General features: G+C 46.9%; 2 protein-coding genes across 3 annotated transcripts; one reads left to right on the forward strand and one right to left on the reverse strand.

Annotated features, from left to right (window-relative positions):
• Positions 1 to 9: 9 nt before the first annotated feature.
• LOC132471685 (C-myc promoter-binding protein-like) lies at positions 10 to 16,199 on the reverse strand. 2 transcript variants are annotated; one of them, XM_060070911.1, is made up of 4 exons: positions 15,617 to 16,199; positions 4,910 to 5,243; positions 1,804 to 2,049; positions 10 to 381 (listed from the first exon to the last, which is right to left on the reverse strand). In XM_060070911.1, the coding sequence occupies exons 2-4, from the start codon at positions 5,218 to 5,220 to the stop codon at positions 327 to 329; spliced, it is 612 nt and encodes a 203-aa protein (XP_059926894.1). In that variant the 5' UTR covers positions 5,221 to 5,243; positions 15,617 to 16,199; the 3' UTR covers positions 10 to 326. The 2 variants fall into 2 exon arrangements, with proteins under 2 accessions (XP_059926894.1, XP_059926893.1); XM_060070910.1 differs by having other exon boundaries at positions 12 to 381; positions 15,623 to 16,196.
• Positions 16,200 to 16,386: 187 nt separating this feature from the next.
• On the forward strand, positions 16,387 to 21,126 carry LOC132471686 (organic solute transporter subunit alpha-like). Its single transcript, XM_060070912.1, has 7 exons — positions 16,387 to 16,494; positions 16,742 to 16,889; positions 17,085 to 17,239; positions 17,644 to 17,717; positions 18,636 to 18,794; positions 19,388 to 19,868; positions 20,239 to 21,126. The coding sequence occupies exons 2-6, from the start codon at positions 16,841 to 16,843 to the stop codon at positions 19,527 to 19,529; spliced, it is 579 nt and encodes a 192-aa protein (XP_059926895.1). The 5' UTR covers positions 16,387 to 16,494; positions 16,742 to 16,840; the 3' UTR covers positions 19,530 to 19,868; positions 20,239 to 21,126.
• Positions 21,127 to 21,629: the final 503 nt, after the last annotated feature.

Below are 21,629 nucleotides of genomic sequence, written 5' to 3' on the forward strand. Positions count from 1 at the left end.
CATTCACACAGATACGTCAAAATGAACATGCGCTACAAACTGTAAAACGTTGAAGGGGCTCTATAATGGTCCATTAAAGACAGTTAATCAGTATTTATAATTCTTGTCCTCGTCAACCCCAGCAAATCTTTGAATCAGTCTCCCCATAATCCCATAATCCCGCACATCAATTTAGACACAGCTCAGATGAATCACGTTCGGGAAAGCTATCTCGCCCACCCAACCTCTCTGGAGGATCGGTCACAACACTCTTCTTCTCTGCCTGATGTATCGATGATTCATAATGAAACAGGGTTTGTTTGGTTGCTCACCTGCTTTGTAGGCGATCATGTTGGTCTTTGCGACTGATTTCTTGTAACACAGATATACAGCGGATCCCCACTGAAGGAAAAGACAGATAGACCAGGCATTAGAATAAAAATTAGAAACAAATGTATATCAGGCATTAATACGCACACATGACATGACGAATTCGCTGTAAAATAATGGAAGCTGGATATTTGGCCTTGATCGTCCAACTAGGACATTGTTTAAAGACTTAAAATGTCCAATAATTTAGGCAGCACCATGCCTTGACAGAAGAATTTCAGATTACTAAACTAGTTTTGACGTGTTTTTAACCTAATGGAGGTCGAGTTCAGTTGCAGTCAGAACACATGTCATCTGTTTGTTGCTCACATTTGGAGGCAGGCCTGATCTCCACAAGAAGTCTACTTTCCCACAACGGTTCACATGCAAAGTGACTCAACACCTATAACAATACTCAAACGCATGACATCCAAGCTTAACTGCCCTCAGTAGATTCCCAGAAGTCTCAGCCTTTCTCCCGCTGGGTTCACTTAAGTTGTTTTCTCACTCCCCGCTCACCCCGAGTTTAAGAGCCACACGCAGCACCGAGACATCTGTGCACGTGGGCGTGCGGAAACATGGGACATCGACACGCATGGTGGGTTCCAGAAAATGGTGAAAACAGACCAAAGCAGGCACAACAATTACTTGGTTAGTCCCTCAGTAACTGTGTGTGCGTGCATGTGTGCGTGCGTGCTCGTTCGTGTTGGTCTCATGTGGAGGATAAGGTCCATGTAAGGTACAGAACAGCCTGTTATGGCGGTTGACTAAAGGGGCGGGTTTAGGGGATTGGGGATGTGAAGGTCTAGCACACCGGTGTGGAGGGACAGCTGACTCTGCTGCTTTTCCTCATAAAAACTGAAGTAATAGTTCAGTTATAGAAACCCAAAATCCGCCACTGCAACAAATAGGGGGGAGTTTGATAACAACCCCGGGCGACGGGAGCCTACCCGGGACAAAAAGTGCCCACAATTACAGTTCAATTAATGAAGGAAACACATGTGAAGTTCATCTGAAGAGGGTTGCTAGTTCGATCCCTGGCTCCTCCTTGCTGAGAATCGAGGTGTCCCTGAGCAAGACACCCTAACTACCGTGAGTTCAGTAAATGGACTGCATTTATGACGTGCTTTTCTAACCATCGGCCACTCAAAGCACTTTACAACATCGCCTAACATTCACCCATTCATAGACAAATTCACACACCGACGGCGGAGTCAACCGTACCAAGGCGACAGCCAGCTCGTCAGGAGGAGCAGTCAGGGTGAGGGCGTCTCGCTCAGGGATGCCTCGACACTCACTCACAGCTGGGAGGAGTTGGGGATTCGAACTAGCAACCGTCCGGTTACCCGGCCAACCCTGCTCTACCTCCGGAGCCGCAAGACGCCCAGTCAAGTGCACCTCGCTTGTGAAACCCCTTCGACCCCAGGGGTCCGGTCTGGAGGTGCGTGCGCTCACCATGCTGCTGTTGAGGTTCTTGTCCACCTGCAGAAGGTGTGCGGCGGCGTCTCGCCCTTGGCCGGCACGATGATGCAGATGTCGGTGACGGCCAGGGCGGCGTGCGGCTGGCCGTCGGTGCGCGGCGGTACGTGACGTAGATGCGCTGCGACGAGGTGCTGCTGATGTTGGCCCGGCCGGCCGTAGGGCGTGGTCTGGATGAGGTGGCAGCCCGGCTTCAGCCGCTCCTTCCACTCGTACAGCACCCTGGACGGGGGGGGACGCGCCGCGCGCACACACACACACACACACACACACGCACACACACAACACACACACACCCACACACACACCACACACACACCACACACAACACACACCACACACCACACACACACACACACACACACACACACACACCACACACACCACACACACACGTCTTAGTATGACCGCGACACAAACAGGTGTTGAATACTCATACGATACGAACATGCAATGATACTTAAAGGATACGTACATGTTTTCGATACTCATGATACAAACATTTATTTGATGCTAATCCTCATTGGTCCTATTGGCGGATCGGTCGATGTGCACCGTAACTTAGAATAAGCGATAAATACAATTACAATCAGGGCATTTAGCAGACGCTTTTATCCAAAGCGACATACATCGGTTAATACACACATTGACACACCGACGGCAGAGTCAACCATGCGAGGCGACAGCCAGCTCGACAGGAGCAGTTAGGGTTAAGTGTCTCGCTCAGGGACACATCAACACTCAGCTAGGAGGAGCCGGGGATCGAATAAAAGGTATAGTTTACTCGGTCCACTCTGCACACCTCCGTCCTGACGCGATGGTCATGGTCTGAAACGGGGGAATTCTCCAGGCTTTCTACGGGGCTGTTAGGAGGAGGCAGAATGTGGTTTGGTGCCCTGCCCCTGGCCGCACCAGTCATGTTCTCAGGCAGCTGGTAACGCCGAGGCAATCAACCCGGCACACAGACGGCGCACAGGTGGAATTTTAAGGTGGCGCGGCGGCTCAGCATTCCCCACGACGAGACGGCGAATGGCAGAGAATAGACGAAATATTAAAAATACACGTCGAATCAAATGAGTATCAAGGTCTTTGCTGCCCTTTAAAGGATGATAAAAAAAATTGTCCTAGACATAGTGTTTCCAAGAGGGTTTTGAGAGTGTTTTACTCTGTGCTTAATGCTCAGTGGATGATTATTGCTTATGCAGGTGTCATGACTTCTTATACCTTCTAGAAGCATGTCAAAATAACTAGTGGCCCTGATCTTTAGTTTGAACCGATATGGAGCTATCCAACCCCGCCTACCGCATCAGAATAACGGTCTAGTGTTTACATTGCACACTGACCTACATCAACGGATAGTAGTTTGAATCTGGCCTCTCTCTCTCTCTCTCTCTCCTCTCTCTCTCTCTCTCTCTCTCTCTCTCTCTCTCTCTCTCTCTCTCTCTCTCCTCTCTCTCTCTCTCTCTCTCTCTCTCTCTCTCTCCTCTCTCTCTCTCTCCTTCTCTCTCTCTCTCCTCTCTCTCTCTCTCTCCTCTCTCTCTCTCTCTCTCTCTCTCTCTCTCTTTCCAAAATGTTAGTATATATATTTACTCATCATGACTGTAGCGGAAATGGCAGGCATATCATAGTTTCACTTAATTATTTAAAAGCCAGCTAGCCGAGCAGACCACTGATTCGCCAAATTATGTTGTAGCCTTAATGGAACCAGGGCAGATGGTGACTATAGAAAAACAAAAGGCAAAACGCAAACAAAAGGCTCTCGGATGATGACAAAACACAGCCATGAAAACGGTTGAATGTGCACGGCACACTGGTCTGCGCTAAGCCTTTATCTGTATCTGGGGTACATGGCCCACTCTGGATTATCAGCAGATAATGGTGGCTAAGTGTGTCTCACTTCAGCCTCCAGTGTGAAGCCATAGATTAGCATTGCAGTAGTCTGCAGCGTCAGAGACTAGTCGACAGCACTTAACCCTGTCTGCACCTGCTCGGCTCAGCCAGGAGTGGAAGCGTGTTGACAAATAGCCCAGAATGCATCGGTCCAAAGAAAAAAGGGTAATACACCACCATCGCAGAAAAGCACCCGACAGACTATCAGGCGCTGTTAATGCGAACGCTGAAACGGCATGATTTGGGTTTCAGCTTCCCCCGTTTGAAAAGCCTTTCATAGTCATGTCTCCGCCGATGTGAGAACACGGTGAAGTGTGACTCTTGGCTCAAAGGGCCGGGGCTGCTGGGCCAGGAGCCACACCCACTTCTCACTTACCTTCCTGGACAATACGGCTGTCTGCTAGTGAATGCTGGGAAATGATCCACATGAAGTATACTGTATTATATCTGACAGTTGACAGGGTTGGCCCTCTTTACCGGTCTGTATGAATTTGTACTGAGGGGACTCAGTGGAAACGTATGCCAAAGCTCCTTAGGTTAAACTATGACGTCTTCCCTGCGAGCAAACTCTCAAATGCTGTGAATGTACATTTCTGAAGGATGATGACAAGGAAACAAACGTTGATTTTCCCCTGCACCATGCTCTCGCTATTGAGCGGGTCAGTTCTGTGCTGGGGGTACCCTGGCACCTCACCATCTTCTGATGCCCATCACCCCTGCCTACGTAGGGTGGGGTCCCAACATAACTCACAGGGGCTTTCCCCTTCTCCTTCGGCCCCTTCTCCGTTCACGAGGCCTCAGGTTCAGTCATCAGATGTAACCGTACCTCAGAGCACCGTGATAAACGGCTTCATCGTTTCACTTGACCTCTTGGCAGCAAGTGGCTCAGGAGTCAGAGCAGGTTGGCTGGGAACCGGAAGGTTGCTAGTTCGATCCCCGGCTAGTGTCGAGGTGTCCCTGAGCAAGGCACCTCGCCCTGACTGCTCCAGACGAGCTGGCTGTCGCCTTATGTGGCTGACACCGCCGTCGGTGTGTGAACGTGTGCATGAACGGGTGCATGTGAGGCAGTATTGTCAAGCGCTTTGAGTGGCCGCTGGTTAGAATAGCGCTGTATAAATGCAGTCCATTTACATTTATCCGACAAGCAAACAAACAAACAGGCGGGCCAGGGTCCGAGCGAGGGCTCCCTCACCCCAGGTCGGTGAGCGGCGGTTTGTCGCGGCCTCGCCGGTAGCAGAGGAAGATCTGCGGCGCCATGATGCCGCCGCTGTTCAGGTCGGCCGAGAGCCCCGTGGGCGTGGTCTCCACGCAGGCGAAGCCCGCCGGCACCTCCTCACCGAGGGAGCGCACCACCACCGCCACGTCCGTGATGGGCGCCCGGGCCTTGGCCGTCTTGTGGCAGGCGTCGTCGAAGCGGAGCTCCTGCTCCAGCGGCGTGGACGAGTCGGTCAGACCGGCCACGACAAAGTAGTCGGCAACACGGGGGCCTTTGTCCTCCATCATCCTGTCCCATCACCGCCCGACGCCTGGAGGGGAGAGAGGAGAGAGGAGAGGGAGAGGAGAGGGAGAGGAGAGGGAAGAGAGGGGAAAGGAGAGAGGAGAGGGGGAGGGGGAGGAGGGGAGGGGGAGAGGGGAGGAGAGGGGAGAGGGGGAGGGGAGAGGAGGGGAGGGTCGAGGAGGGGGGTTGGAGAGGAGAAGGGGGAGGAGAGGAGGAGAGGAGGAGAGGAGAAAAGTTGAAAGAAGGAGAGGGGAGAGGGGGAGAGGGGGATAGGAGGAGAGGGGGAGAGGGGGGAGGAGGAGAGGAGGATAGGGAGAGTGCTGCTCGTTAGAATATAACAGAACATAATACATTATCAAACTCACTTCTGTTAATCACATTTTGGGGCCATTTAGGTAACTGCCAGGAAAGTTGGCAATCATTGATAAAGGACTAGATGCCAGCCATCCTGCAAGGAGAGAATAATATGATAAGTAGGGTTGTTGGAGCTATTATATGGCATACATCTTTGATTCAAGAAGTCAAGAAACTTCTTTCAAAGGAAAGGTCACAAAGTAATGTTGTATATGAAGTCAGGGTAGGTAGAACACCCTGAGTCAATTCAGCCAAAGACGTCAACAATGTACGTGGACTTGACACCCACCGGAACCAAGCATTATTATGGTCTGTTGCTCCACTGGTATCAAAAGGGCAACAGCTTGACTAACCATGGAGTGATTTTCATACATGACAAACCAATCCACCAAACAGAGATCCCCTTCTCACTGTTGAGCGTGTGACAAATGAAACCTTCAACGATACGTAACTTTGTTTTAACACCAACGTTCTAACAAAAGCCCAAGCTTCCTTTGAGAGCCTCTGGCTTGGTTCCACGTAGAAAGAGCCAACTAGAAACGCATTCAGTACCCGACATCCGTCAGAGGAAACCACCATAAAGCCAGCAGAGTCCGAATGTAAAACAACCAAACGAACAATCCTTTGTAGCTCAGCTTATTATATTATATAAGCTGAGGTATAAGCTGAGATATTGACGAACACGTTTGTGGAAAACAAAACTATATATATAACTTTATCGTCACAAATACAGTCTACACCACGCAGGTACACATTCATATCAAATACAAAGTTCATTGGGTGCGAGTTACATCACTCTAATGCAAAAGAGAGAGAAGTCCGCAGTGCATTACTACAAGGGTCTTTGCTGTTGCGGCATGCAACAGCACACTCAGCAGCCTTGTTTCATTTACAGAACTTCTTAAAAACAGTCCTTAGCATTGTGTTGCATCTTATCCTAGCTATCTTTGGTGCATACAGGGAATGGGTAAACCTAGTGATGGTTAGTGCTTGGCTTGTTTCTGTGAACATCCTTACTGTGCAGTATGCAATATATCAGTTCTCTTTCTTCTGGCAAATGTACTTATTGCAAGTCTCTTTGGATAAAAGCGTCCGCTACATGCCCTGAATGTAAAGGTAAATGTACAGAAGAAACGAGTCTGGGTGATGGGTGTTATGCAACCTACCTGCAGAGCACGTGGGGGAAACTGGAGGCATATGTGGAAACTGGAAGTTATAAATGGATCAGAACCATGCATGCCGTACCCTAGGGGGGCAGCCATGTGTAAGAACACACTTTGTATACAGAACGCCGTACCTTTCCTGGAAACGGGAAATCTTTAGCAATTTTGCAGACGGGGCGTGACGGGATTGGCTTACATTGGGAACCTCTACTTCCATTGCTTTGTGTTGTCTTTTGAGAGGGTGGTTTTATTGCAACCAGATTTTCTAATCTTAGGGTTTGTTGGTTTTATTCCGATATTATGTGACTTTTGCCCACAAGACCGGCTCTTGCGATTCCAAGCGCATGGCGTAAGAGGGTGTGGTCCGAGGGGACTAATTATGTGGGTGTATTAGCATGCTGAAATGACTTAGCTCTGGGATTGATGCAATGGATACCAATAAGCCACTGCAGGCTTTGTAACATAATATGCTTTCCTGGGTCCACCTATAACCAGAGCCAATTGTGTTATGCTAAGGGTTCGTTACCAATAGACTACTATTTACGTTAAGACAAATAACGCCCCACTGTCTAACGACTGTAGTGAACAGTAAAAATGCAAACAATTGGGTCTCCTGTTGTTGCTACCATTCACAATCGACCGGCTTCAATCATTGATATTGCATCAGGCCAGAATGGGGTATTCACCCATTTCAGTGTTAACTTTATGGGTTTTAACAAGACCATCATTGCCGGGTTAGCGAGCCAAGCATATACCCGATGGAGGTGGTGGGATTGATGGCGCCGCCTTTAGCTCCTGCTTCCAACTATTGACAGCTGCTGAGAAAACGCTGGTTCCAAGAGCATTTGAGCACTAGCATTCAGATTGTAAACACATGTAGCCACGCCGCTTTTTCTCACAGTGGGATCCAGAAAGACTCTGTCAAAAGTATTGCATCTGATGGCTGCACTTTATGGGCAAAGGGAGGTCCGCGTAGGTTTCTTTGGAGGAAGAGACACAGGCAAATGAGGGCTAGTGGCCGCAGCAAGTCTAAAGGCTATAGTGATTTACACCTACATTTAGCTGACGCTTTTATCCAAAGCGAGATACAATAAGAACATTTGTCAGAAGAAAGAGGAACACCAAAATGTTGAAGTTGGTACAGTAAAGATATATCATAGAAAGTGTCAAGCACTAATATGGTCTGGTAGGAAACAATATGATTAATAACGACATTAAAAGGAGTAAAGAAGTAATAACCAAACGATTATGGGAGCTGGAAATTATCAAGATTTCCCTTGTATCCAATACACACTTAACAAATTGTAGCCACAGATTCAAACCACATAATTTATACATTAAAATTTAAGTCATTTGACATAACGTCCCTTACCGAGGGAGCTCAGAGTTAGATTAATTCTAATTAAAGAGACAATATAATGTATCAAAAGAATGAAAGGCCCAATGGTAAGCTAAGCTTGCCAGGATAATAATCATACTTGCACGTCGCAACCAATTAAAAACCGCCAGCAAGAACAACATACTCAAATGTACACCTTAACGTACAGCCAAGTGGTGATTTCCTTCTCCGGAGGCAGGCATTTCTCACACCGGCTGCCAATTGAATAGCCACCTCAGCATTTCCGAGGCCTCGTTATCCATCTCATTACCCTTCCGAGTCCCCTTTGCCAGCTTGCGAGGTGGAGAACCCAGCTACAGTAAAACACAGAGACAGAGACAGCCCCTAGTACGGAGACCAAGGCGAAACAGTGGTTCCCCCACTTGAGTCTCTATCTGGTGTGTGGATGTCAAACAGAAACAAAGCCACAGCTGGCAACTGCTATCACAATCCATCCTTGTACAAAAGGATTTCCACACAAGACTCCCACGAGGGACAGAAAGTAGGCCTTGCTGCAAAGGCATTGTCCGACTCGAGAGCAGGTGTGTCCCTGGCTGCATGTATGCAGGTTTCTCTATGAATCATCAGTGGAACACCTGACAAAAATTGCCGACATTCTCGGCCATTTGGGGAAAAGTGCTGAAGAAATACACATTTACAAGTGGAATGTTTGTAAAACCCCAGAACAGACCCAAACAGTGTTTCACTGTGTTGTCCTAATAGGTATAGCACATAGATTTCACATTAAGGCCATGAGACTCGTTCAACGCACGTAAACAAACTCCGATACCAGTCGAATTTCAAATGGAACTGCAACGTCGCGACAGGAACACATTTAAGGATTCGCAGTCTCTGGGAAAGCGAGTCAGTGGAGGGCATTTCTGTGTTCCTGCGGCCCAAACACGGTGCCTCACGATGGGCCCAGGAATGCCACTCATCTCTGCCATGTCGTGGGCCGGCTAAAAATACAATGCAAACTAAATACTGACACCGGCGTGACACACATTACATAAAGCCTATAAATATAGGGCACCCTCCGCCCACCTCCCCCTGTCTCCGCTCTGCCTCCTACTCGGGCGGTTCGCAGGAAGCCAGCGCCACTGGGTCACCACAGACACACCGGAGGTAGAGGGGGGAAGAGTTACAAGACATTCCCTGGATGGTTTTTTTCTGTGTCGTTTTGAATGCGCTCCAGGGCGCTTTTCTGGGAGAACCGGAATTTCAACACAGCGTTCACGAAAGGCTTTTGAATATTTACAAGAAAGAGAAAATGGGAGATTGAAATTGTCCTTCGTAAACTTTGAAAGATCTCCCTCATAGCCAACCTATGATTGTCATTATGTCCTTTATTGAAACAAAAAGTCTCATTGAGATGGAGATCTCCTTTTCAAGGGGGACCGGTGTACAAATAAACACAAGCACAGGTTTGACCAGATAAGCACCACGGTCCATACATATGTATGTACAAAACCGTACAATTACGACCAATCAAATGTTAAAGGACGGCAAATGTGTTTCATGTCTGGCTATAAAACATTCAGCAGAGCATCACAGACGGATCATAACTGAATAGGAAATGACCGTATCTCATTGTAAGCAAAGCTGAGCTAATCCAAAATATCTCAGTTGCTGGCTGTCCTACTTCTCTGTGGCCGATTAAATGATAGAAGAGGGCTTGCCCGGTCTGCAGAACAACGCCCATGGAGGAGACACAACTGATTCAGGACCCTTTCCTGAACCCCGTCCCCTCCCTCATGCTTTTCTAAAAGGTCATCATAATTTTTTGCAGGATTCCAGCAGCAGTATTGTAAATATTTATGATTTTTGGTAAATTATTTACAACCCTGTCTTTTATGCTGCTACAAATGCTCTGAGCTCGAACTCGCCAGAGGTTTCACGGTCCATTTGCTCCGTCCAAAATAAGGAGGATGCTTAGCCATCGTTTTATGAATTGGCTGCGTGTGTAGTGGATCACAAAGCAAAGCAAAGCCCTTTTTATTGTCACCGTTTTTCAAGTCAAGTCTTGAATCGACTTCAATTGGATCAAGTAGTGTGTGCAGGAGAGTGTGTGAGAACAATCATTACACCATGGAAGCGGAGGCTGAGGGCGTGATGGGGGCTCAGAAAAAAAACTCTAACTCTTACCACATGAGAGGCCTGGAACCAGCACCTCCTAAACCCCACGACCCGGACGCCCCGGTCCTACCCAGTGCCCGTAGGAGGTCCGGCTCTAGAGAACCTGACCCTCCACCGAGTGGGTCTTCCGCACACACACAGGTTCGCCACGGACAACATGACCAGAGGTCAAGCTGCATGGGCAAACCTCACCCAGCTGTGTAAAGATCAATGGGTCCAAGGGTGCCGAGGGGAACCAATGAGGTTCCAGAGCACCGACAGGGGGCGGGGGCGGCGGCGGCGGCGGTGTCGCTGGCTCCAGATCAAAGGGGGTTTGCATCCAGCAGAGAGACAGCGGAGGCAGGCCGGACACGTGGAGCAGGTTTAGAGGAATGTGCTGAAGAACCCAAACACGAGCCAGGAGGACAGTCCGCCGGCCAGCCAAGCATCTGCTTCCAGTTAGACCCGAGGAGGGATGCATGGATCCCCTGGTTTGCTTTGGGTTTCTTTACACCGTTGAGTCACGTTGGGAGGGAACCAGGCCTCATTCCTTGGGAAATTAACTGTTTGTTTTCCATGGAGAACGAATGGGAGATCCCTGCACCCATTGACCTGGGTTACCTCTCAGCAAAGCAGGGTTTTTGAACATGTTTCTGTTGCTGGACGGTAACGTTGTATAGTGATATGTTATTAACACGGGAAGTTCCCCTGGTCTTTTGACACTTACATTTAAAATAGGCTCATGCATTTAACTACACCAACATGCAATGAAAACTAAAACGTTTGAAGAGTAATTTCGGACAAAGTTTGTGCTGTGCACTGTGATTGGTCTGGTTAAACATGCCAGACCAATTAGAACATGCACAATAGAAAACTAAGACGCCTTTTGGCAAGTGAAATGCTGACGAGACAAGGGGGGAATACACTTGGTGCGTATAAATCTCTGGGAAGCAGAGAAATGTGGTAGTCATTTTGCGGATATATTAGCAAGCTAACGCCTACCCCGGCGGTTTGTCTTTGATACATTTTACAAAATGAACAGGCTAGCAGTGAACAAAGCTAATGCGGTAGCGATGACATGCTACTCCATCTGACACGACATCAAAAATCTCTATAATTACAATACTCCTATTTGAAAAAGATTTATATTTACCGAAGAACTTTCGGCCACTCTCAACACAAAACGTTCAGATCAATGTGATTGTGTGGCCCCGGATTTGTGAATTTGAGTTTTTACTGGTTAATTAAAACACATCTAGCTTACTATGACGGAGGGCCAGGCTGCTATTCACCAGAGCGTGATAAAGGACCGCAGCACTAGTGGAGCTGTCACGTTAAAATTGTACCGGGGGCGAAAATTGTACCGGCCTACGTCATCGTTTGTTTACATCCTGACAACCTGCCCGGCAACAGACGACGCGATGCAGAAAACATGTTTCCAAACGACGAAATAACATAATACAGATAGCGGATCGCTATCTGTATTATGATAGATAGCGATAACACTTGTTTTTACTTTATATTTGTATTGTATTTAATTGTTTAATCGAAACCATAAAAAAAAATTGCCCGCAAGACGGGCGATCGCGTCAAATGACAAATGTTTTGCCCGCGAAACGGGCGATCGCGTCAAATGACGTAGGAGGGTTCTTGAAACATAATACAGATAACGGATCGCTAGATAACACTTGTTTTTACTTTATATTTGTATTGTATTGAATTGTTTAATCGAATTTAGCTAGTAAACTGAGTGTTTTAAGCAGGTTTCATAGTCTAGAATGTTCAAGAACCTTCCTACGTGATTTGACGCGTCATTTGACGCGATCGCCCGTCTCGCGGGCAATTTTTTTATTGTTTCGATTAAACAATTAAATACAATACAAATATAAAGTAAAAACAAGTGTTATCACTATCTATCATAATACAGATAGCGATCCGCTATCTGTATTATGTTATTTCGTCGTTTGGAAACATGTTTTCTGCATCGCGTCGTCTGTTTCCGGGCAGGTTGTCAGGATGTAAACAAACGATGACGTAGGCCGGTACAATTTTCGCCCCCGGTACAATTTTAACGTGACAGAGCCCGTCACACCTAACACAGGATGTTAATGGGTGTGTTGGTGCAGGCAAACCAAACAGCAAGAAAGGTCCACCCAAACATCACATTTAATCCCTCTGGCGTTTTTTTTTTTGGGGGGGGGGGGGGGGGGGGTTTCGGACCGTCCGATTCAAGTTAGGAAATTGTGGGAAATGGAAGCTGCTTGTACCATAACTTAATAAAATAACATAATACATTTCAATCTATGTCACATTTCTAACCGTCTTCAAAAGTTGCAGAAACAGGACAGTTTGAAAACACAAAAGTTTGAAAATGTCTTAAAACACATTCAAGAAAGCGCCAACGTCAGCAGAACTTGCAAAGCGAACCCCCCAGTAGAGGATTTTGACATTGAGTGAAATTGATCACACGTATTAGCCCGACTGTTACTGTTCTGACAGTGAGTGTGGTGGTCGAACCAACACACCTACTCTATCATGTTATGATTCCCATGATAGCCGGGTAGAGAAAACGTCCACATTTGATGGGCAGACAGAAAGCAATGCATGCATTGTTCAGCTTGACCTCGTTTTACAAAGGGTCTCTCCCGTCGGAACCTGGCCGATTCAATTAAGTGACGGTCAAGTTCAGAGGTCGCTCTCCTCTAATGAGTGGAAGTATGAGGAACTTCTGTGAGCAAGCCATTACTTGGCACAGTATCTTAAGGTCATCGGCATAGATGATCCTCATTAATGTTGTTTTTTTGGCTTTACAATTATTTTCAAAGGCTTTTCTTTCAAGTTAAATCCATAACAGGGCGGCGCTTATGAGCCTAATTAGGCTATGTGCTAGCATTAAAAACTATATAACATAATTATACCCAAGTCTGGACTTCACTGACATTAAATATATGCCGTAACAGACATTAAACACTGGCATAAACGTCCAGGCTTTTAATTCACAAGGAAGATATTTGTGTATTTTCTCACATCCGCAAGGTGAAACATTTCTGCTCCAAAATAAATGAATCATTCTGAAGCACCTTCCTCCGAGGGCGATATGAGGTACTATAGGGAGCAGGCGGAATTACAGACGGTGTTTGAGGGACCACCCAGCCTCACTCATCTATACACACATTCACACCTGAGGACTGCCAAAAGCAATCACCCTCCGAGTGTAACCTTGGCTGGATTATGGAATGGATTCACTGTTGTCGTCTGCAATCTGGTGCACAGATTGGAACAGCAATCTTCAGTGATGTCGTTTTTTTTACATTGATTTCGACATTCTGGATTGATGAGACGGAGAGATTCGATTTCTTTATTTATATGCATCTACTGACTTGGGGAATGTATATACATTAGCACTAGCGTGAAGGTCAGAATTCCCTTGAAAAACACTAATCGAAGAATTCCAACAAAAAGACCAAACCTTCCCCCAATCCCTATTAGTTTCTTTCCGAAACGGTCTAATGCTCTTCAACCATCCATGCCATCACCCATTTTACGGGGTTGTGCATTACCCCCCTCTCCTTAAAACACGGAACTTCGGCAGTGAGACTGGGTTTCGTTTTACTGATCTGTGAGAGGAGCTGTGAGACGTGGCTCCGGACGTCATCGTGAGGGGATCCGCCTCAGCTTGCTTATGATATCCTCTCCACCCCCTGACTCCCTAACGGGCTGGGAGTCTGTTGAATCCTCCTCCTCACGTCACTAAATACAGTGGTGGAACTGGGGCTAATTAGTGTTTATAGACCTGATTCCCTGGGACTGTATAATACTGTGCAAAGTGCAGAGTGGTATCCTTATATTATTTTGAAGAGGAGGATTGTTGTTTGTCCTTTCTTTGTAATTGTAACACAAAGGCCTTAAACTGTCTATGAGACTGTCTGTACGTCACAACTCATACGTTTATTATTAATTATGCACTTGAGAAGCAGCAGCAACAGTGTGAATTATTTGCTGTGATGTCTTATCCATCTTATCCTAGCTATCCATGTTGTATACAGGGAATGGTTTAACCTGACGATTGTTAGTGCTTGGCCGGCACTTTGTTGTATGAACATCCTTAGTATTCCGACAGCGATATATTCTTGTTTCTCTTTCTTCTGACAAATGTACTTATTGTAAGTCACTTTGGATAAACGTGACTTCTAAATGCCCTAAATGGGAATGTCAATGTGATTTTCACTTCAAATTAACATAAAACACAACACCAACACTTTCTTGCAGGGTGGTTCACGGCCACAGTGCTCTGGCTGAAGATTGGGCATTATTGGTTTCACAGCAGAAACACATGTGAAATCTGTTGAAGCGTTTGACGGCCAAACGTGTCACATGAGACGCACTCAGCACTCAGCCAGATGGTTAAAACAGTTGGATGGCAGGCTTCAACCTTTAGGGCACTGTAAGGTCAGGAGGAAGGCAGTGTTATTGGGTGGACCTGGAATGTTCTGTCAGCTGGACAGCAACAGTTTCACTTTGAACTTTTACTGGCGGAAGTTAAGCATGGACCTTGGTTCTGGATGCAGACCTGGCTCAATTGACCTGCTTATTTTATATATTGACTTTATTCTGTCCACAACAACAACTAAGTTTCTTAATTTGGAAAATAAGACTATAACTGGCTTTTCCTTTTTGCTCAGCTGAGGTGAGCTGAAATGACAGGGTTGGGAATGTTTTGGTGGCATGTGATCTGACCAGACATGCTTCTCCAGTGTGTCACAACTAAATGCATGACTGACATTTTTGTGAAGATGGCTCCCGACGCAATCCCCCAAGAACCAATCAGTTAAATTGTAGTTTAGCCTCAAATGTCAGATGACAATTTAGGCTACACTGGCCATGGAAATTACTTGATTTCCATGCTAACGTTTCAAAAGTGACACCGACATTCAATCATAACAGACGGGGACAGATTTAACCTCCGTTTCCAAATAACCCATCTCCGTCAGGGGAGCGCAGTTATTTTTAGCCGCAGTTCACTGGACAGACAAGGGCATTATCATAGTGGCGACGTAGGACGGCGTATGTCCCACTTGTTTACGTTGCATTACCGCACGCTGAACTGAATCTACACGGATTAAGGAGCGATTGCAAAACAACCTGTGGCACATGCGTGGCGGAGGCGATCTGAGGGCAAAGCGAGGCATGGCATTCACCGTGTCCAGTCCGATCGTCCTGTACGCGCACGTCACCAACTGCACTGAAACCGAGTCGTGTCTGGCACCAATACACCATCTATTGTGCGGTCAACACGCAACGGTGCGCGCGTCCAGCTCCGAGAAACCCCAACACACAGCTGTGAAGTGAATCCCCATGCAGCCACTAACGGTACAATCCGGTCATACTCACACACACCTCGTGCAAGATGAAATTAGTCCTCGGACGCCTTGTGTCGATGAGTCCCTCCTTAACACTGGTCCATGTCAGTGATGACCAGAAGATAAGCAATGACAATGTGTCTCCCTGTGTCTGTCCCCCGTCTCTCAGCGCGCTACCGTGCCGGCTGTGCGCCTCGCCGCCATCTTGGTGTGATGGGAATCCTCCTCCCCGCTGCACCGCTTCATGACTGGCATCGCGTTTGCATCACTTTTTCTTCTTCCTAAGGGGAGCCCACAGGCGGCGGCACGCAGCAGACACACGCATACCACAGGAATGACGGTCAACAAATGATGTTGCTTCCCTTCTTTTGCCTTTGCAGAAAAAACACTATTGTTGCATATTGTCAATTTTTTTATAAATTATGCGATAGCAGTCTATTATGTATTGTAGCATATTGTGACAGATATTCAACCTTGGCTAGTGTTAGAATTATTTTACTGGTATAAGCATACACACACGCACGCGCACACACGCACATACACACTGTCTCTCTGTTTTTCTGTAGTCTAGTCAGTGGAAAGTGCCTATGGAGGATGCCTCTGTGTTTGTCATTGACAGTGTAATAGCCAAATGTGTAGTCAATATTGCACTCCAGGTTTTAAACATTGTGTTAGGTTAGTACCATAGACTACAGGTCTATAACAAAGGAATATTACGCGTAGTTTCTTATCTCACCACATGCTGACTTCTAGCTCTCGACTGCCACCCGGTGGATGCTTCTGGCAAGCACATCACTTTAATTTAGACTGATTCGATATTGGTTATGACCAAGAAGGGGGAAGTACTGGAGTGTTCCCAAATGAGTTCTACACACCAAACGAGTTCTATGTTTGTATCCATCTACAACGGTTAGACACATTGTAGTAGCCTGTGTGTGTGTGTGTGTGTGTGTGTGTGTGTGTGTGTGTGTGTGTGTGTGTGTGTGTGTGTGTGTGTGTGTGTGTGTGTGTGTGTGTGTGTGTGTGTGTGTGTGTGTGTGTGTTCTCCCAATATTGATTCTATGCTTCAATGGTGCACAGCCTAACTTGAAAGTCACTTTGGATGCAAATACCTGTTATCATGGATTTATGGCTTTGGTGTTTTTCCGGCTCAAAGGTCCACGCAGCCAGAGTGAGGCAGTGTCTGTAGAGGAAACCAAAGACTCTGCTTAACGCCATCTGGATTTACTGAGACCAATCCGAACTTCTAAACAAAATGGTGAACTGCAGTATAAGCACACCGTTTGCCGAGGATTTTGTAAGAGGTAAGATTCAACTCCAGAGAACACAGAGAACAGCAACAGGTCTTACTGAGAAGTTCAGGAGAAGCTCTGAGACTTTGGCAGTACCGGTTCAATGGAGTGGTTCTTCAAAGTTTCCTGAATGTAGAGTCAACAGGGATTTCGATGGGGATTCAACAGACGTTTGTCTTTGTGTGCCTGTGTTTTTGTTGTGCTCAGGGTTGAGCCCTGTCATGATGGGCTTCCTCATCTTCTTACTGGTCATGTCGCTGTCTACCTGTGCCCTCTTCATGGAGATGTGGGTGTACCTGAGCAGGAAAATCAGCTGCACTCATGTTAAAGACCGCTGTCTCATAGTGCTGTCGCTCTTCCCGGTTAGTAAACAATACCAGCCAAACGTTCACTATATATAATGTATATATATAAAAGGCTGAGGCAAAGACAGAAACCAGGAATTTGTAATTGACGCATATGCATTTCACACTTTGTTATACGGTGGAACTACAGTTCATTTCGAATGAAGGAACACAGTTAGTTTGATGGAAATGCCGATTCAATATGTCTTATCTTAATGTGTGTGTGTGTGTGTGTGTGTGTGTGTGTGTGTGTGTGTGTGTGTGTGTGTGTGTGTGTGTGTGTGTGTGTGTGTGTGTGTGTGTGTGTGTGTGTGTGTGTGTGTGTGTGTGTGTGTGTGTGCATTCATCTGTGCTCTTGTGTGTGTATCCACCTCTGCATGTGTGTGCATGTCTGGGGTCATGTATGTATATGGTTCGCTCAGGTCATTGGCGTCGCTGCCCAGTTGGGCTTGATTGTCCCGCGGTCGGCCATGCTGGCTGACCTCCTCAGTTCAGCGTGAGTCAGTCACCTCCCTGTACTACTGAACGATTCTCCCTCATTACGTGAAGGTGTCTTACTTCGTCTTGTCTGCGCATTTGCTTTGACGTCTAACATTCAGTTTGAGCACACAACAGTCAGCCTTGTTTCTGTTCAACCATTATAATCAATCTGTTCTGTCAATTATTCATCCGCACTTGCATTTTTGGACAAAGACAGGATAGTCTGGTGGTGAGATCATTCCCTCCCAGCAGAAAGGTCCCAGGTTTCAACATTAATGTCAACAGTCTACTTGTAGGCATTCCTGGAACGTGATGCACTGACCTGCTCTTTAATTGCATGAATAAAGAAGTCTGCTTGATGATCGGGCAGCGAGGCTTAGCTCAGGAGGTAGAGCGGAATGACTTGGAACCGGAGTGTTGCTATGTCTGCCCCGGCTCCTCCTTGCTGAGTGTCGAGGTGTCCCTGAGCAAGAGCACCTCACCCTGACTGCTGCCAATGAGCTGGCTGTCGCCTCTCATGGTTGACTCTGCCCTCGTTGTTCGAATGAGTGTCTGAACCGTTGTAAGTCGTCTTGGATAGAAGCGTCGGCTAAACCCCCTAAATGTTAAACAGTTGGCACACCACCCTTACTTTGGAACCAAACTATTCTATTGGCCTTTCAGCAGATCACATGATTGAATTAATGGTAAATTAACTGCAACAGTCACCCATTCATACACACATTCACACACCGACGGCGACGTCGTCCACGCAGGGCGACAGCCAGCTCGTCAGGGGCAGTTAGGGTGAGGCGTCTTGCTCGGGGACACCTCGACACTCACAGCTAAGAGGAGCCGGGGATTGAACCAGCGACCTTCCGGTGACGAGCCAACCCGCATCCACATGCCGCCCGTCCGTCCATGAGACTTTCCCCTGTGCCGTGTCCGTCCACAGCTACACGGGGATGGCCCTGTTCGCCTTCTTCCACCTGACCGTGGCCTACCTCGGGGGCGAGACGGAGATGCTGGAGAAGTTGCAGAGCGTGGAGTGCACTCTGCACGTCGGCCCCTGCTGCTGCTGCTGCTTCTGTCTGCCCACAACTCCCATGGACAAGTGAGTTACATTTACATGAGTGTGTACATTAAGTGCCAGGACGTACAACATACAATAAGTGTGCACATTAAGTGCCAGGACGTACAACGTACAATAGGTGTGTACATTAAGTGCCAGGACGTACAACGTACAATAAGTGTGCACATTAAGTGCCAGGACGTACAACGTACAATAGGTGTGTACATTAAGTGCCAGGACGTACAACGTACAATAAGTGTGTACATTAAGTGCCAGGACGTACAACGTACAATAGGTGTGTACATTAAGTGCCAGGACGTACAACGTACAATAAGTGTGTACATTAAGTGCCAGGACGTACAACATACAATAGGTGTGTACATTAAGTGCCAGGACGTACAACGTACAATAAGTGTGTACATTAAGTGCCAGGACGTACAACATACAATAGGTGTGTACATTAAGTGCCAGGACGTACAACATACAATAAGTGCGTACATTAAATGCCAGGACGTACAACCTACAATAATTAGATAAGGGGGCAGTTGGAGGGTAGGGGGTGGCTATGCAGAGTCTTGGTTGTGTACGCCATACGACTCCTGTTCAATGTGCGTGTAAACCCTTTGGTTTTGCAGACGAGCCTACAGCATTTTCAGAAAGTGTGTCTCTCAGACTGTGGTCCTGATTCCCATATTGATCATCGCCGTGCTCTGGGCTGATGGGGAAGTATTTCCAGGAGAAGGTACGACTGACCGCCGATCACAACCACAGGGCTAAATCTGCCGACACTGCTTACATTGGATGTTAACACGATGAACATTTGTCCGGTCGTCTCATTTCGTTTGATTGTGTTTTCTGACAGGTAGATATTTACAGTCCGGTGTTCTACCTGAGAATATTAATGACCATCTCCACCTTGCTGTCGTTGTATGCCTTCAACGTCATGGTGAAGACCAGCCTGTGTGTGGCCGACCGGAGTATCACTTAATGGCCAAGTACCACGTTATCCTGGTAGCGGTGATCATAAACAGCCTGCAGCCGCTATCTTTGAACTACTGACCAGCTACGACGTCATCCCCTGTACAGAGATGATCAACTGGCAGGGGAGGGCCTCAGGTAACATACACTGAACACCTGGTGACTATCAGAGAGAGAGAGAGAGAGAGAGAGAGAGAGAGAGAGAGAGAGAGAGAGAGAGAGAGAGAGAGAGAGAGAGAGAGAGAGAGAGAGAGAGAGAGAGAGAGAGAGAGAGAGAGGAGAGAGAGAGAGAGAGAGAGAGAGAGAGAGAGAGAGAGAGAGTGTGTGTGAGTGGCTACTTGTGGCTAAGAGTGGAAAAATAATTGGGATAACATTCAGGCTGGACATAATTACCACGGCACTGACATCAGATATTAAGGCAACTATATGAACCTACAATTTTTTTTTTTTTACATTTTAATACTAATTTATTTGAGTCATGATGCGCCTCCTGTGTTTGTCTCCACAGAGTTCAACAACATGGCCAAGGTCCTTGAAGCCTTCATCCTGATGCTGACAGCCAGGGTGTACTACCGTAAACCCTACCCCCTCGTGGACACCGAACTCCTGGCCTTCGACAACTCTCTGCTCTTCATCCAATAAGCACTCCACACCACTCCACATTGTAAAACACACACTGGCCGGTTTGAAGCATGGTGGAGGCTTTCAAATGTCCATTTATGCAAATGCAGATTTTTGTTATTGTATAATAATTGTGTGATCTCTATTTGTGTGTGTCCCTCACAAACTTTGTAAAGGATCCCTCAACACTCTCTGACCAAATCTGTGAATGCCTTAAATCTGCACAATGTAACCTTTTCATTGTTTCTCCACAGAAAAAACTGATTTAGCAAAAACATTTGAGTCTCGTGGATATTCGTGATGCACTGCATGCTGTTGACCAAAAACGAGTCTTCAGTTAACTTTTTGAGTTTTATGTTTGCTGCGCCCTTTTATATAGTGATGTTACATGCTATTGTTGTGATAAATTCAACTCATGCTAACTCTGCTACGACACACAACGAAACCACTAACGCAGGAATCCTCCTTCTGACCCTATCCCTGTGTTGAGGAACTCAGCAGCACTCTTATTCCCGGGGACTCCCTGGGACGTTCCTACCTTTTAGCCGTGCATGAACCGGCGTAAATCCCCAAGCCCAAGCCCCTCTAAAAAATGTACAAAACACATAAACCATTTTTTCGTGTCACACATTTCAGTGATTCTGATCCTCCAATCAATCTCAAAATGTGTTAAAATGCAGCTTTTGTGCAACAGTTTTTCTCAACCCGGCTTGAGTGTCGGTTTGGATTAAAGTGTATTTTCAATGAATAATATAATAAAGTATTCTCAAAGCAGCATTGTTAACATGAGGAGCGCTGATCTACTCACCCGGATTATCCCAGTCGGGATGACTGGGGGCCTATCTTCAGGACTCTGTGTCACTAGGCTCCATGCTGTAACACAAGCTCTTTGTAAACACGCACACACACACCCACACCCACACATACTCCGCATACACGCGCACACACACACACGCACATACACACACACACACACACACACAAACACACATAAACACACACTCTGACACACCCACAACATACTCGCACACACACACATTCCCCCACACACACATACACACACTCACACACACCCATACAAACGTGCACACACTCGCACACACCCAAACAAAGGCACACGCGTACACACACCAGCAAACACACTCGCACACATCCATGCACACATACACCGCGCGCACACACAAACATACAGACACATGTGTTCAAAGACAGAGACGTACACACACACACACAGCTAGAGAGAGTTACCGGAATTCCTCTCCTGGACTATTGATTTAC

This window comes from Gadus macrocephalus, chromosome 14 (assembly GCF_031168955.1).
Source record: "Gadus macrocephalus chromosome 14, ASM3116895v1".
Taxonomy (NCBI): domain Eukaryota; kingdom Metazoa; phylum Chordata; class Actinopteri; order Gadiformes; family Gadidae; genus Gadus; species Gadus macrocephalus.